The following is a 16215-nucleotide window of genomic DNA, read 5'->3' as shown; positions in this document are numbered from 1 at the left end:
TACAGTTTTCCCTGTTAATCATTGACTCCAATTTATCTGGGCCAGATCTATTCTTACCCCTATTGAAATTGGCTTTCTTCCAAGCAGTTATGATTTAATTGGGAAAGGTGAGGCATTACCTTTTATCACTTTTCTGAGTAGGTGTTTATTACACGAAATCTTTATAGCTGTAATTCACGGGGATTAATTTTCTCAGGCTAGGCCGACTGCAGTCAGAAGATTGTTGTTCTGTGTGAGTGCATTGTCAAACTGCTATTAAATTGCCTTACATGGAAGAAGTTTTTTTTTCATTGAAATACTCATGTTGTAATTATAAAATTGCAATTTTTAATAATATCTTCTTTGGCAATACCTGACAAATTATTATTTCATCACCAGAAAACTTCCCAAGATTAATTCCAGAAGCAGAGAGCCTTACTTATTCCAGAATGCAGCATTTTAAAGACTTGTTGGACTCACTTCCCATGGATGCCTACACTCATGGCTGCATCCTACATCCAGAATTGACCACAGAATCCATGATCCCAAAATATGCCACAGCTGAAATCCGCAGTAAGTACAAGTACAAAGAATAATACACTTTAGAGTGGATTTAGCAGCGTAACTTCTGGGTATTGTAGCCTAACAATTATGGTGCTAGATTGTCAACCCAACAATCGTTAGCTCAAGTGTTAAAGGAAAAAGTTATGAAATTCAATTAAATAAATTTGGCGATTAACAGGCTTGCACCCGAAAATAAATATGGAATAGATCTAGATTGTTGTAAAAATGCAACTGGTTCATTGTTTTCCTCTTTTTCTTTATTCTTTCTGTGGACATCCCTGGCGAGGTCAGTATTTGTTGCCCACCCTAACTGCCCTTGAACTGAATGGCTTGCTAGGCCATTACAGAGACATTTAAGTGTCAACCACATTGCTGTGAGTCCCAGATCAGGTTAGGATGGTAGATGTATTTCCTTCAGGATCATTAGTGAATCAGAGAGGTTTTTATGACAATCAATAGTAGTTACATGGTCGCCATTGCTGAGACTAGCTTTATATTCCCGATTTATTAACCAAATTTAAATTCCACCAGTTGCCTTGGTTCCCTTGGTGGCACTTGAACCCATGTGCCCAGAGCATTAGCCTGAGCCTCTGGATACTCAACCAATGGCAATTACCATTGTCATCTTCCCCTATCCTTCATGGAAGGGAACCCGCCACCTCGAACTGGGCTGACTTGCATATCTTCCATAGGGGAGGCTGTGGCGTAGTGGTGTTACTCTCTAGTAATCCAGCGATCCAGGGTAATGCTCTGGGGACCCGGGTTCAAATCCCACCATGGCAGATGGTGAAATTTGAAATCAATAGAAATCTGGACTTAAAACAGTCTAATGATGACCATGAAACCATTGTCAATTGTCATGAAAACCCATCTGGTTTACTCATGCACCTTTAGGGAAGGAAATCTACTGTCCTTACCTGATCTGGCCTACATGTGACTCCAGACCCACTGAAATGTGGTTGACTCTTAAATGCCCTCTGAAATGGCCTAGCGCGGGTCCCTGGCACTGTGAGTCAGCAGTGCTAACGACTGTGCCACCCTTGATCAAACTTGTGGTTTATTAAATGGTTATAATTTAGAATTCTCAGTCACTAGATTTGTCACTCTGTCTGACCCTTGGAAATATTAATATCTATCAGACAAACTTTAAAGGATGGGCAATCCTCACTCGACTTCATCATATTCTAATTTGCATTGAGTTTATTCCCCTTAGACTCACTGGAGGAATGAACATCTAGGTCCAACAAGATATCCTTGAGTCTTCTGGATCCCAGGCGCCTTCTGTCCCCTGTCCCAGAGCCCATCATGTCTGCACCAGCTCTTCAAACGAGCATCATGGCTTGTGCCATTCCCTTGCCTTTGCCCATACACCTGCACATTGTTTCTATTATACACATATCTGGAAGTCATTATTGGGCATCAATTACAGGAAAGAGGATGAACAAACCTGAGCTGAGAAAAAAAATCCAAGAGTGAAAACCATTTTTTAGTTCTCCATTTTGCGTAGCACGCGATGACATAAACTGTTAAAAATGCTTCTGTTTAAAATTCTCATTAGAGTTATAAGTGTGGAACACTTTATACAGAGAGTCGTGAAACCCGCCCAGTCTATCACGCGAACCCGCCTCCCATCCATTGATTCTGTCTACACCTCCCGCTGCCTTGGGAAAGCGGGCAGCATAATAAAAGACCTCTCTCACCTGGGTTATTCTCTCTTCCAACTTCTTCCATTGGGCAGGAGATACAAAAGTCTAAGAACACGCACTAACAGATTCAAGAACAGCTTCTTCCTCTCTGTTATATTGCTTGAAGTAATGTTACTCATTCGTTTATGCTCAGAAGTTCTTAACTTTGATGATGGTGAATACTCAAAGTCGTCCAGTGATAACAAATAATTTATTTAGTAACTAATCAATTAACTTATGAGTTCGATTCTTCAATACTTTTACTAGCCATTAAATTAAACAAGATAAAATTAGACTAACTATGAATATTATACTTGCACTCTGAGCTAACTATACACTTCTGTTCTCTAGTCACAACACATCTGAAGAGAGCGGGAAAACAGATTGAGCTTGTATTTATACCCCCTGTTAGTGTTGCCCTCTAGTGATCATCTGACTGTACTGACTACACATTAACCCTTTATGTATATACATATACATAGATCACTACACCCTCTGTTACCAGAATCTTGAATGGTCCTCTTATGGACTGAACTGATCTCTCTACACATCTTCTCTACTGTTGTAGCACTATACCCCGTATGCTTCACCCAATGTCTATGCCTATGTATTTACATTATGTATTTATCATATGTCCTGTTTTTCATGTATGGAACGATCTGCCTGGACTGTATGCAGAATAATAGTTTTCACTGTACCTCGGTACATGTGACAATAAATCTAAATCTAAATCTAATACATCTTGTAATGGGGGCGCTTTGCATTTAATCTCTGGATATATTTAATGGAATCTATTTTGATTGTATGTTGTGTGTTCAGTTCAAAATAATACTGACCTTTGTGTCTTTGTTGGTAAATTACATCACTTCAGTTGAAATGAGGCCACACAGAACAACCAACACTCGGGGTTCAATTCCTTATCCGTGCCAAGTTAGTTCAATTGACCCCAGCACCTTGGGTGAAGGAAGGGAAGAATCAGGCAGGGTTCCTACTCCTGGTCACTATGTAGCAACTATTGCAATGTCAACAGATCACAGCAGATGTTTTCATATTTGATTGTGGTGCTACCTCTTCCTCATTGAGCATTCTACCCCTAATTGATACCTGGGCTCACACATGAGAATGGTTAGCAGGAGGTACAATACAGCCAGCTGAAGAGGGTTGTCAAAAAGCTGTAAGACACCAAGCTGTATAATTGCTTACAAATTGCAGTGACACAGTGGTTAGCTCTGCTGCCTCACCGCGCCAGGGACCTGGGCTCGATTTGCATAATGGGTGACTGTCTGTGCGGAGTTTGCACTTTCTCCCCGTGTCTGCATGGATTTACTCCAGGTGCTCTGGTTTCCTACCACAGTCCAAAGATGTGCAGGTTAGCTGGATTGGCCTTGCTAAATTGCCCCTTCGTGTCCAAAGATGTGTAGATTAGGTTACGGGGACAGGAAGAAGTGTTGGGCCTGAGTGGAGTGCACTTTCAGAGGGTCGGTGCAGACTCAATGGGCCAAATGGCCTCCTTATGTGCTGTATGGATTCTATGATTTACATTGTTTATTGAGACTTAATTATTATTTGCGCTGGCCATGAGTATTGACCCGAAATGCATTTTTCTTCTCTGTAAGTGGCCTCTGGGATGAATTAAGAATTAGTACACTTGCCTTAATTAAAAATCCACATTTCTGATCACGGTGATTCTACACTGCCAATGGAGCCTTGGAAAATTGGTTCCGTCACGGCAACTCAGCAATCAGAGATTGAAAGTCTGACTTTGAAATTGTCAACTCACCTCTACTTGTAACGGTAGAAAATGCTCTACTGTTACAAACCTTTGTTTGCTAGCAATGTCTGAGCTGTTACTGATCTAACGGCCGCACAGTGCCTGACTCGGGCTGTGATATGCCCGGTGAATCTTGCGAGAAGCCTCTCGCGAGATTTACCTGGATCATTATGCCTCGCGAGATCTAATGGGATATCGCGAGGCGTCACAATCTGAATCCCACTGCAATGGGTGGAACTAAGATTTGCATATTCAAGTGAGCAGTTTGTCTCACTTGAATATGTGTACGCCAGCTCTACCCAGAACCCGGGATCGAACCCCTCGCCTCAGTGACCCCAAGCTTCCGTCGTTTAGTGTTGGTCTCCACAAACGTGAACCAGGAGGAACGGAGCTTCGGGGACTCTCCCTGGCGATCGCAGGCCCCCGGGGATTCACCTCTGGCAGAGTGGTACCCTGGCATTGCTGATGCCACCCAGGCACCTTGGCAGTGTCCCTGACAGCCTGGCAGTGCCACCGCTATGCCACCCTGGCAGTGCCAAGGTGCCTAGGTGACATCCTGCCTGTGCCTGGGATAAGGCCCGGGGCTGCCTTCCCTTATGAGGTGGGGTGAGAGGGGCTTGAGGACCTCCCAATCGGTAAGTTGGGGTGATGGGGGGTTCTGGGGGTAGTGTTGGGAGGTTGAGAGATCGGGGTGCCAGTTAAAAATGGTGGTAAGCCTGGCCTCAGTGGGCCTTCCTCGCCAAGGCCCGAAGGAAGAACATCCGTTTGATAGCGGGATTGTTCTCGGTGCTGCAAGCGCCTGGAAACACCCCGTTAGACACGCCCAGCATGGGACTCTGTTTTTCCCATCAAAACCCGCCTATTGTTTTTACACTGCATCATAAGGGACAAGAGAAAGCCGGAGAGGCAAATGATTTTGAGAAGGGAATTCCAGAGCTTTAGGCCTAGACAGCAGAAAAAGCTGCCACCAATGGTGGGGCGAAAGAATTGGGAAAGGCACAAGAAACCCAGAACGAGCAACACAAAGATCTGTAAGAATTGAGCGATGAAGGCAGTTGGAGAGATCGGGTTTGGTGAGGTTATGGAGGGATTTGAACATAAAGGTAAGAATTTTAAATTGAGGCAATGATAAACAGAGAACCAGTGTAGATCAACGGACACAAAAGTGTTAGTGAATGGGTCTTAGTGCACAAAAGATATAGACACGGGCATGTTGAATTTTGTGTCAACTACTTAAGGGAACTAAAATCATAACGACAGCACTTGGCAATTTTGTGCCTTGTAAAATACTTTTCATTAAGCACACTGTCTGATGAAGGTGTAGTGGTAATTTTAAAATCAGCATTCGTTCAATAATAATAATATTTATTATTGTCACAAGTAGACTTACATTAACACTGCAATGAAGTTACTGTGAAAAGCCCCTAGTCGCCACATTCCTGCGCCTGTTCGGGTACATTGAGGGAGAATTCAGAATGTCCAATTCATCTAACAGCACGTCTTTCGGGACTTGTGGGAGGAAACCGGTAGGACACGGGGAGAAGGTGCAGACTCCACACAGACAGTGATCCAAGCCGGGATTCGAACCCTGGTCCCTGGCGCTGTGAAGCGACAGTGCTAACCACTATGCCACCGTGCCGCCCAATAAACTGCAATAACACCACATTTTGCAGATTGTATGATTCTGCTCCAATGTAAATTAGCATAAGTTGATGTTAGTCATTCATGCCTGTGATACAAATGAGTATTCAAATATGGTAAATTAATTTTCTCCTTTTTATTCATCGGATATGGGCATCGCTGGCTAGGCCAGCATTTATTCCCCATCCCTAATTACCCTTGAGAAGGTGATAGTGAGCTGTCTTCTTGAACCGCTGAAATCCATGTTTTGTAGGAACATCCACAGTGCTGTCAGTCATCATTTTGACACAGCCACAGTGAAGGAACATCAATGTAGTTCGAAGGTGAGAGGGTGTATGACTTGGAGGATATTTTGCAGGTGCTGGTGTTCCCTGCATCTGCTGCCCTTGCCTTTGTCCTAGATAGTGTCTGTGGTGTTCTTTGTGTTGCTAATACTCAGAATGGTTTCTGGATGTAGTGTACACAAAAACCTCAAAGCTACGTTAAATTAACAAAGCTAAATTTTATTACACTACTTATTGTACAGTTCAAACATTATTCTTAAAGCTAACAATATTGTAAACTATAATTACAATCTACACTATACACTCTCTCTACTTGTTCTCTGCTCTTCGCTTACTCTCTCTAACCTTCTACCAGAAGTCTGAGAGGCATTCCTTTTTATAGGTCAGCTCCATCTGGTGGTAGGATAAAACATTACATTAACTCTTAATGTGCTAGATGAAATGAAAATCGCTTATTGTCACAAGTAGGCTTCAAATTAAGTTTCTGTGAAAAGCCTCGAGTCACCACATTCCGGCGCCTGTTCAGGGAGGCTGGTACGGGAATTGAACCCGCGCTGCTGGCTTTACAAGCCAGCTATTTAGCCCACTGTGCTAAACCCATTATACATAATGTCACAGTGTCGAGCTTCTTGAGTGTTGTTGAAGCTGCACTCATCCAGGCAAGTTGAGAGTATTCCATCACACACCTGACTTGTATTTTGTAGATCATTGACAGACATTGGGGAGTCAGGAGGTGGGTTACTCGCTTCAGACTTCGCAGCCTCTGACCTGCTGTTGTATCCACTGTTTTTATATGGCTAGTCCAGTTCACTTTCGGGTCAATGGTAATGCCCAAAATTTTGATAGTGGGGGAGTCAGCGATGATAATGCAACTGAATGTCAGCAATGATGGTTAGATTCTCTCTTGTTGGAGACAGTTATTCCCTGAATATTATTCAGGTCTTGCTGTATGTGGACTGGGTCCGCTTTCATATCTGAGGAGTCGCGAATGGTGTTGAACATTGTGAAATCATCAGTGAACATCCCCACTTATGATCTTGTGATGGGAGGGAAGGCCATTGATGAAGCAGCTGAAGATGGTTGTGCCTAGAACACTAACCTGGAGGAACTCCTGCAGTGATATCCTGCAACTGAGATGATTCACCCACAACAACCATAACAATCTTCTTTTCTTCAAGGTATGACAGGCCAGTGGAGTGTTTCGCACATTCCCGATTCCCATTGATCCCAGTTTTACTCGGGCTCCTTGATGCCACACTCAATCAAATGTTGCCCTAATGTTTGAGAAGGGTAGAAAGGATAATCCAGGTAATGACAGGCCGGTGAGTCTTACGTCAGTGGTAGGAAAATTATTGGAGAGGATTTTTCGAGACTGCATTTACACCCACTTGGAAATAAGTGGACGTATTAGCGAGAGGCAACGTAGTTTTGTGAAGGGGAGGTCATGTCTCACTAACTTGATCGAGTTTTTCAAGGAAATGACAAAGATGATTGTGAGTGTAGGGCAGTGGCTGTTGTCTACATGGAATTCAGTAAGGCCTTTGACAAGGTCCCTCATGGCAGACTGGTACAGAAGTTGAAGTTGCACGGGATCAAAGGTGAGCTGGCAAGATGGATACAGAACTGGCTTGGTCATAGAAGACAGAGGGTAGCAGTGGAAGGGTGATTTTCTGAACGGAGGGCTGTGACTAGTGACATTCCTCAGGGACCAGTGCTGGGACCTTTGCTATTTATAACATATCTAAATTATTTGGAAGAAAATGAACTTCTTTGATTAGTAAGTTTGCGGATGACACAAAGGTTGGTAGAATTGCGGATAGCAATGAGGGCCGTCAGAGGATACAGCAGTTGGAGACTTAGGGCGGAGAGATGGCAGATGGAGTTTAATCTGGACAAATGTGAGGTAATGCATTTTGGAAGGTCTAATACAGATGGGAAGTATACAGCAAATTGCAGAATCCTTAAGAGTTTTGATAGAGGGATCTGGGTCACTGAAAGTGGCAACGCAGGTGGAGAAGGTAGTCAAGAAGGCATACAGCATGCTTGCCTTCATCGACTGGGGCATTGAGTTTAAAAATTGGAAAGGCATGTTGCAACTTTATAGAAACTTAGTTAGGCCGCACTTGGAATATAGTGTTCAATTCTGGTCGCCACACCAGAAGAATGTGGAGGCTTTGGAGAGGGTACAGAAAAGATTTACCAGGATGTTGCCTGGTATGGAAGGCATTAGCCATGAGGAGAGGTTGGATAAACATGCTTTGTTCTCACTGGAATGACGGAGGTTGATGGGCGACCTGATAGAAGTCTACAAGATTATGAGGGGCATGGACAGAGTGGATAGTCAGAAGCTTTTTCCCAGGGTGGAAGAACCAATTACTAGGGGGCAGAGGTTTAAGTTGCGAGGGGCGATGTACGAGGCAAGTTTTTTACACAGAGGGTGTGGGAGCCTGGAACTCGCTGCTGGGGGAGGTAGTGGAAGCATACACAATAGTGACTTTTAAGGGGTGTCTTGACAAATACATGAATAGGATGGGAATAGAGGGATATGGTCCATGGGACGGTAGGGGGCTTAGTTCAGATGAGCAGCATGGTCAGTGCAGGCTTGGAAGGCCGAAGGACCTGTTCCTATGCTGCAAGTTTCTTTTTCTTTGTCAAGAGCAGTCACTCTCACCTCACCTCTTGAGTTCAGCTCTTTTGTCCATGCTTTGACCAAGGCTGTAATGGGGTCAGGACCTAAGTGACCATAGCAAAATCAAATTGAACATTACTGAACAGATTACTGATGAGTAAGTGCCGATTTATAGCATTGTTGATCATTTTGCTGATAAAAGGAGACTGATGGAGCGGTAATTGGCTGGACTGCTTTAGGACATATCTGGGCAATTTTTCCCAGGTAGATGCCAGTGTTGAAGCTGTACTGGAACAGCTTGGCTTGTTCTGGAGCACATGTCTTCAGTACTATTGCCGGAATGTTGTCAGGGACTAAACCCTTTGCAGTATTGAGTGCCTGCAGCTGTTTCTCAATAACATGTGGGATGAATCAAATTGGCTGAAGACTGGCATCTGTGAAGCTGGGGACCTCAGGAGGAGACGGAGTTAGGTCATTCACCCAGTGCTTTGAGCTGACGATAGTTGCAAAAGCTTCAGCCTTCTCTTTTGCATTGATATTCTGGGCTCCCTCATCATTGAGGATGAGGATATTTGTGGAGCCTCCTCCTCTTGTTAGTTGTTTAATTTTCCATGACTATTCACAAGTGGATGTGACAGGACTGTCAAGTTGAGATCTGATCCAGTAGTTGTGGGATCACTTAGCTTGGTCTATATTTTTTTTATTTGTTCATGAGGCATCGCTAACTAGTCCAGCATTTAATTGTCCTGGAGAAGATGTCAATGAGCTGCCTGATCCGCTGCAGTCCATGTGTTGTAGGACCCCTTAGTGCTGTCTATAATGGGTTTAGCACCGTGGGCTAAATAGCTGGCTTGTAAAGCAGACCAAGGCCAGTAGCGCGGGTTCAATTCCCGTACCAGCCTTCCCGAACAGGCGCCGGAATATGGCGACTAGGGCCTTTTCACAGTAACTTGATTTGAAGACTACTTGTGACAATAAGCAATTTTAAAGGCAGCACGGTAGCATAAGTGGCTAGCACTGTGGCTTCACAGTGCCAGTGTCCCAGGTTCAATTCCCCACTGGGACACTGTCTGTGCGGAGTCTGCACGTTCTCCCCGTGTCTGCATGGGTTTCCTCCGGGTGCTCCGGTTTCCTCCCACAGTCCAAAGACGTGCAGGTTAGGTGGATTGGCCATGATAAATTGCCCTTAGTGTCCAAAAAGGTTCGGGGGGATTATTGGGTTATGGGATCGGGAGTAAGTGAGGGCTTAAGTGGGTCGCCCAGACCCTATGGGCCGAATGACCTCCTTCTGCACTGTATGTTCTATGTTCTGTTTGGATGGGAGTTCCAGGATTTGACCCAGTGACAGTGAAGGAATGGCAATATTGTTCCAAGTCAGGTTCCAAATTTGTAGCTTGGAGGATAATTTGCAGGTGGTGGTGGTCCCATACATCTGCTGCCTTTGTCCTTCTAGGTGGTAAGGGTCAGGAGTTTGGGTATTATATGCTGCTTCAGCTGTTTGATATGCAAGTAGTCCTGTGTTGCAATTTCACCAGGTTGACACCTCTTTTGATTTAGGTATGCTTGGTGCTGCTCCTGGCATGCCTTCCTGCCTTTTTTAATGCACCAGCGTTGATCCCTTGGTTTGATGGTAATGGTAGAGTTGGGGATCTGCTGGACTATGAGGTTACAGATTGTGGTTCTATACTGCTGCTGATAGCCCAGAGCACCTCATGGATTCCCAGTTTTGATTTGACACATCTGTTCAAAATCTATCCAGTGTAGAGACATTCAACACAATGGAGGGTACCTCAATGTGAAAGGCAAAACTTTGTGTCCACAAGGACTGTGCGGTAGTCAGGTTGGCTTTTCCTACTTGCTAGTTCCCTCAGCACATTCCGCAGACCCAGTCTAGCAGCTATGACCTTTAGAACTCAGCGAGCTCGCACAATAGCGATTCTACCAAGCAACTCTGGATAATGTACATTGAGGTCCTCCACCCAGAGTGCATTCTGAACCATTACCACCATCAGTGCTTCCTCCAAGTGTTGTTCAACATGGAAGACTAATGATTAATGAGCTGAGGGACAAGGTTGGTGGAAATCAACAGATGGTTTCCTACCCATGTTTAACCTGATGCCATGAGACCTCATGGGGTATGGAGTTAATGTTGAGGACTCCTGGGGCAATTCCCTCCTGATTGTATAGCACCAGATCTCATGTGTCTTTGCCCTGCCGGTGGGACAGGGCATATCCAAGGATCGTAATGGTGGTGTCTGGGAAATTATTAGGTATGATTCAGTGTGTAAGACTATATCGGGCTGTTCCTGGGAGCTCTCACAATTTTTTGCACAAGTGCCCAAATGTTAGCAAGGAGAACTTTGTAGTGTTGACAGGGCCGAGTTTGCCATCATCGTTTCCGGTGCCTAGGTCAAAGAACAAAGAACAATATTGCACAGGAACAGGCCCTTTGGCCCTACAAGCCTGTATCGGTCATGATACCAACCTTTGCCAAAACCTTCAGCACTTCCTTGTGGCCTTCTATACCCATCCTATCCATGTGTTTGTAAAGATGCCTTTTGAATGCCGTTAATGTATCTCCTTCCAAATCTTCCCCTGGCAATGCATTCCAGACACTCACCACCCTCTGCCTAAAAAACCTGCCTCAGACATCTCCTCTAAACTTTGCCGCATGGACCTTAAACCTATGCCCCCTGATGACTGACCCCTCCACCCTGGGACAGAGTACCTGCCCATCCACTCTACCGAGGCCCCTCATAATCTTGTAGACCTCTATCAGGTCACCCCTCAACCTCCGTCTTTCTAATGAAAACAGTCCGAGTCTAGTCAGCCTCTCCACATAGCTAATACCTTCCAGACCAGGCAACATCCTGGTAAACCTCCTCTGCACCCTGTCCAAAGCCTCCACATCCTTCTGGTAGTGTGGCGACCAGAATTTTGCGCAATATTCCAATTCAATGTCGGGTGATTCCTCCAATTTCATTTCTTTTAGGCTTTGTAGTAGTTTGATACAACTGAGTGGCTTGCTAGGCCATTTCAGAGGGCATTTAAGAGTCAACTACATAGCTGTGGGTCTGAAATCACATGCAGGAACATCTGCAAGAACAGCAGATCCTTAAAGGGCATTAGTAAACCAGATGGGTTTTTACGACAATTGGCAATGGTTTAATGGTTGCCATTAGTGAGACTAGCTTTCAATTCCAGGTTTATAAATTGAATTTAAATTCCACCAGCTGTGCTTCTGGATTGCTAATCCAGTGACATTACCACCATACCACTGCCTCGCACCCACAAGAGGGAACAATTCACGCAGAACAATACACATTTCATTTGAACATTACATAGTCAAATAAACTCAACTTGAGCGATTCCTAATGTCACCAATTTTGCTTTTAGAATAATTGACAGAAGATTTTATTTAGAAGTGCAGCACTTAATATGAGGAAAAGCAATGATACCAATTCAAATATTTAACTTTTGTTGTTTCAATTTTACATGGTACAGTTAGGATTACAAACCTTGGCAGAACATTTGTGATAAAATCGAAAATAGAAATCTTTTAAGAGACCAAAGATTGTACCAAACGCGGAAACAAGTTCTAATGCTTCTATGTACCGCTTATTACTTAATGTGTTGTACTAGACTTAATAGATATGAAATCATGTTTCTTTGTCTTTCCTTCTGACAGGACATTTAGTAAATACTGCTGCAGAACTTCTGAAGCTTGACCAAGAACAACCGCAACTCACAGAGCCATATCTTTCCAAACAAAAAAAACTAATGGTAATACGAATTCAGTTTCCTTTCAACTTGATTCTAGAAATGAGACATGTCAAGTTTCACTTCAGGTGAAGTATTTTTGCAGACAATTTGCTGTTGGACCCGAATTGGAATATTGTACTATTTGAGCTCTAAACTACGTGAAGACAAAACCCTATCCCGGATAGCGATAGAGCATTCCCCACCTTACCTTTCTTCCCAAGTGAATCAACATTGGATAATCAGCTCGCAGAAAGTAATGTGAGTTCAAGAAATTAGTAAAAATGAGGATAAAAAAGTGCAGAATATGCCCAGCCAGGTATAAATGGCAATTGGGGTATTGAGGGGATGGGGGTGAGTGTCGGGAATCAGAAAAGCATCAGGCCAGCTCTCTGTGGTTTTCTGCTTTCTTTTACCTATCGAGAGGTGGGTTCACAGCTGCAATGACAACTTGTCCAGCAGCAGCAGGAATCCACTTGAGGCATTTAATCAGCCAAATTAGCAGCAATTTTACCATTGTAATGCAACCTTCTATGACTCACATAGTACTCAATATCAGTACTTTGGAAACTCCGAGAAAGTAGCTGGGAGGTCAGAGATGTGATTGATTTGAGTTTAAGTGCACATCTGTTAAGATAGCAAGGATTTTGACCTTCCAGGTCAGAGGCATGCCATTCGGCTGGTTCTGCTGAAGATTTATGTCGCCAACAATGTTGGGACTAATAAAGTGGCAGCCATCCTCCTCTGGTAAGGAAGGTGCTTCCATTGAGTTCCTGTCACTCCTGCTGCTTGGGCCACAGCAGCACTTACATTGGTGAGACAATGAAGGCTGCTGGCCACCATAGCAATGGTCCATGATGTGTCAAACTCCCGCCTCTGGAACCCACCCCACCATTCCAAATTAGAAGACAAACTTGGAGGTGGCTGCTAATTGGTCACCTCCTGCAAGATTTCACCAATTGGCACACTGCCAGAATGATCAGGTTCAGAATCTGGAAATGGTCCCAATACTCAAAAGTTTTCCAGGAGCAGATACCTAAAATTCATTATAGAGAATATAATTTCTTAAATATGTCAGAGAAATATATTTTGTAACAACACATGGTTAGAACTATGAAAACAAGAAAGAGTTGGAAGCAAATCAACACAGTTCTGATGTGATGCCAGGTACATAGGCTACAGGTACCAGTGTTAGGTCGATTGAATCAAACAATATGTTCCTTTGGCTCTTTGTAATAGGCAAAAGCCAAACCGTACTCAACCAGCTTGTACTTGCAAAGCCCAAAGATAATAGCTGCTGCTAGATGTGATTCTGCGATTGGGCAGCACTCACCGAACAATCCTGAGTGTGCTAATAGCTATGCTAACAATAACTAAGATAATGGGCTGGATTCTCTGTTCCTCCAGCTGCATGTTCCTCAGCACAGCACCATTCACTGGATTCTCTACTCCCGCCGCTTGCCAATGGGATTTCCCACTGAAGACACCCCACACTGCTGGGAAACCGGTGGGCAGAGATGTGCTGCCCATGGGAAAAAAGAATCCTAATGACCAAAGAATTCAGGTCAATTACTTGAGCTTGTATCATGGTTCATTTATGTTTGATAGAAGCAACATACATTCATTCTCTGCAGACAAAAGGAATATATTTGAGCTTTGTGCCATTTTTTCAATTACCCCCAGGCTTAGGGAACCTATAGTTCCTTGTTGCTTTCTCCATGAAAATACCTCAGCCAACCAGAGTTGACTTGCCAAGCAATCAGCATCCTTTTCCTGCAGTATTGCAAGTTGTGTGATCATTCGAAATTTGGCATTCTTGTGTTTGTGCTGATGTGTGAAAGCCAGAAAACTTTGGCAATATGTTTCTCATTTCAGCAACACTCTAGTTGCGGCCTAACTAGAGCTGCTCAGCTAAGTATAGCTAAGAGCAGCACGGTAGCATTGTGGATAGCACAATTGTTTCACAGTTCCAGGGTCCCAGGTTCGATTCCGCCTTGGGTCACTGTCTGTGCAGTGTCTGCACATCCTCCCCGTGTGTGCGTGGGTTTCCTCCGGGTGCTCCGGTTTCCTCGCACAGTCCAAAGATGTGCAGGTTAGGTGGATTGGCCAGGATAAATTGCCCTTAGTGTCCAAAATTGCCCTTAGTGTTGGGTGGGGTTACTGGGTTATGGGGATAGGGTGGAGTTGCTGACCGTGGGTGGGGTGCTCTTTCCAAGAGCCGGTGCAGACTCGATGGGCCGAATGGCCTCCTTCTGCACTGTAAATTCTATGATCCCCTTCTTTTGTATTCAATACCTCTGATTCCACAGTTTTCAGGTCTTTAACACCTCTTCTCAGAATGAAGCACACCATATCCACAAACAGCCAGACCTAGGCAATACCTTTTCTCGGGCTGAAAGTGGCAGGTAACATTCGCAACACACAAGTGCCAGGTAATCACCATTACAAACACAAGAAAGTCCAGCCGTCACCTTCCACAATAACAGCAACAGCAGCGACAACTTATATTTTACATACCATCTTTAACATAGCAAGGATGGTGATGCCAAGAGGGAAACACTAATCTTTATTATTGTCACAAGTAGGCTTACATTACCACTGTATTGACGTCACTGTGAAAATCCCCGAGTCGTCACACTCCGGCGCATGTTTGAGTGCACTGAGGTAGAATTCAGAATGTCCAATTCACCTAACAACACGTCTTTCGGGACTTGTGGGAGGAAACTGGAGCACCCGGAGGAAACCCATGTAGACACGGGTGATCGTGCAGACTCCACACAGACAGTGACCCAAGCTGAGAATAGAACCTGGGACCATGGCGCTGTGAAGCAACAGTGCTAACTGTTCTACCATGCTGCCCATTAGATAATCTGCACTAATTAGCTTACTTCCAGCTCCTTCAAATCCTCTCCATCATCCAGAAGGCTCAATTAGGGGTGCAAGGGAATGCTCTACTATTCTCAAGATGAGAGCAGCCTCAAAAACACTCAAAAGATTGAACATTTTCGAGGACACAATTATTGTTAGATTAGCATTCCAGACACTGGATTCAATAACCTCCTGCATCAATGGGCATACTGTATTTGTTGTACATTACTTGTAGTATTTCATCAAAGTTGCCTGACAGCATCTCGCCACACGAGAATCTCTATGACTGCGAAGGGTAAAGGCAGAGATGCCATTATTAAGCCAACAGTTTTAAGATCTCCTCAAAGTTGTAGCTTCTTGACATATACATATATCAGCATTCCTCATTGTTGCTGGGCCAATATCCTGGAATTCCTCATTTAGGTTTGCAGGAGAGCAGTCATCACAAGGACTGCAATGGTTCTAGTTGAAGACCTAACACCATTGTTATAGAATGTTATTATTATGCATCTTCTTATTTAAATCCATTGTTGATGTCATCAGTAAGTGCTGTGATGTCATTAATCGTTGTTACCTGTGTTTATTCGTATTTAACTGTCATTTGTTCTAATACATTGAATGTAACAGTTACTGTTACTTCAATGTTTAACTAGCTGCTCCCATTTTTGAGTCCATACTGTTTTTGAAACCTTGTTATATTTATATTAAAGAAGATTAACTTTATTAACATTATATTAAAGAAGATTAATTTTATTCACGTTTCGGCTACCTTTTTGTGATCAAATTACCACAACCACCTTTTCAGGGCAATTAAGGGATAGCAGTAAATGCAGCCACGGTGGGAACATTCAAAGAATAAAATCGGCATATTTTGTTTGAAATCTTTTGATATGTAGCCTGCACAGATTGCAAACTTTATGGTCTGGTCCCACTTTGCCAAGTCATTACCCAAGAATTTTCCACTGTTTATTTCATCTATTTAGGAATTTGCATTGTGCTGCAAGGCATGCCTAACAAATGTTCACTGTTCATTCC

At 43.7% G+C, this 16215-nt stretch overlaps 1 protein-coding gene across 1 annotated transcript in view; it reads left to right on the top strand.

Moving 5' to 3' along the window:
• Nucleotides 1-16215, top strand: part of gdap1l1 (ganglioside induced differentiation associated protein 1-like 1) — a 107115-nt gene that overhangs the window by 70692 nt on the left and 20208 nt on the right. Inside the window, exons 3-4 of the mRNA XM_072514809.1 lie at nucleotides 379-552; nucleotides 12242-12336. Coding sequence (XP_072370910.1) covers nucleotides 379-552; nucleotides 12242-12336 — 269 coding nt within the window. The remainder of the gene's footprint in view (nucleotides 1-378; nucleotides 553-12241; nucleotides 12337-16215) is intronic.

This window comes from Scyliorhinus torazame, chromosome 8 (assembly GCF_047496885.1).
Source record: "Scyliorhinus torazame isolate Kashiwa2021f chromosome 8, sScyTor2.1, whole genome shotgun sequence".
NCBI lineage: Eukaryota > Metazoa > Chordata > Chondrichthyes > Carcharhiniformes > Scyliorhinidae > Scyliorhinus > Scyliorhinus torazame.
The sequence above is the reverse complement of the archived record's forward strand: the minus strand, read 5'-3'. Positions and strand labels throughout refer to the sequence as shown.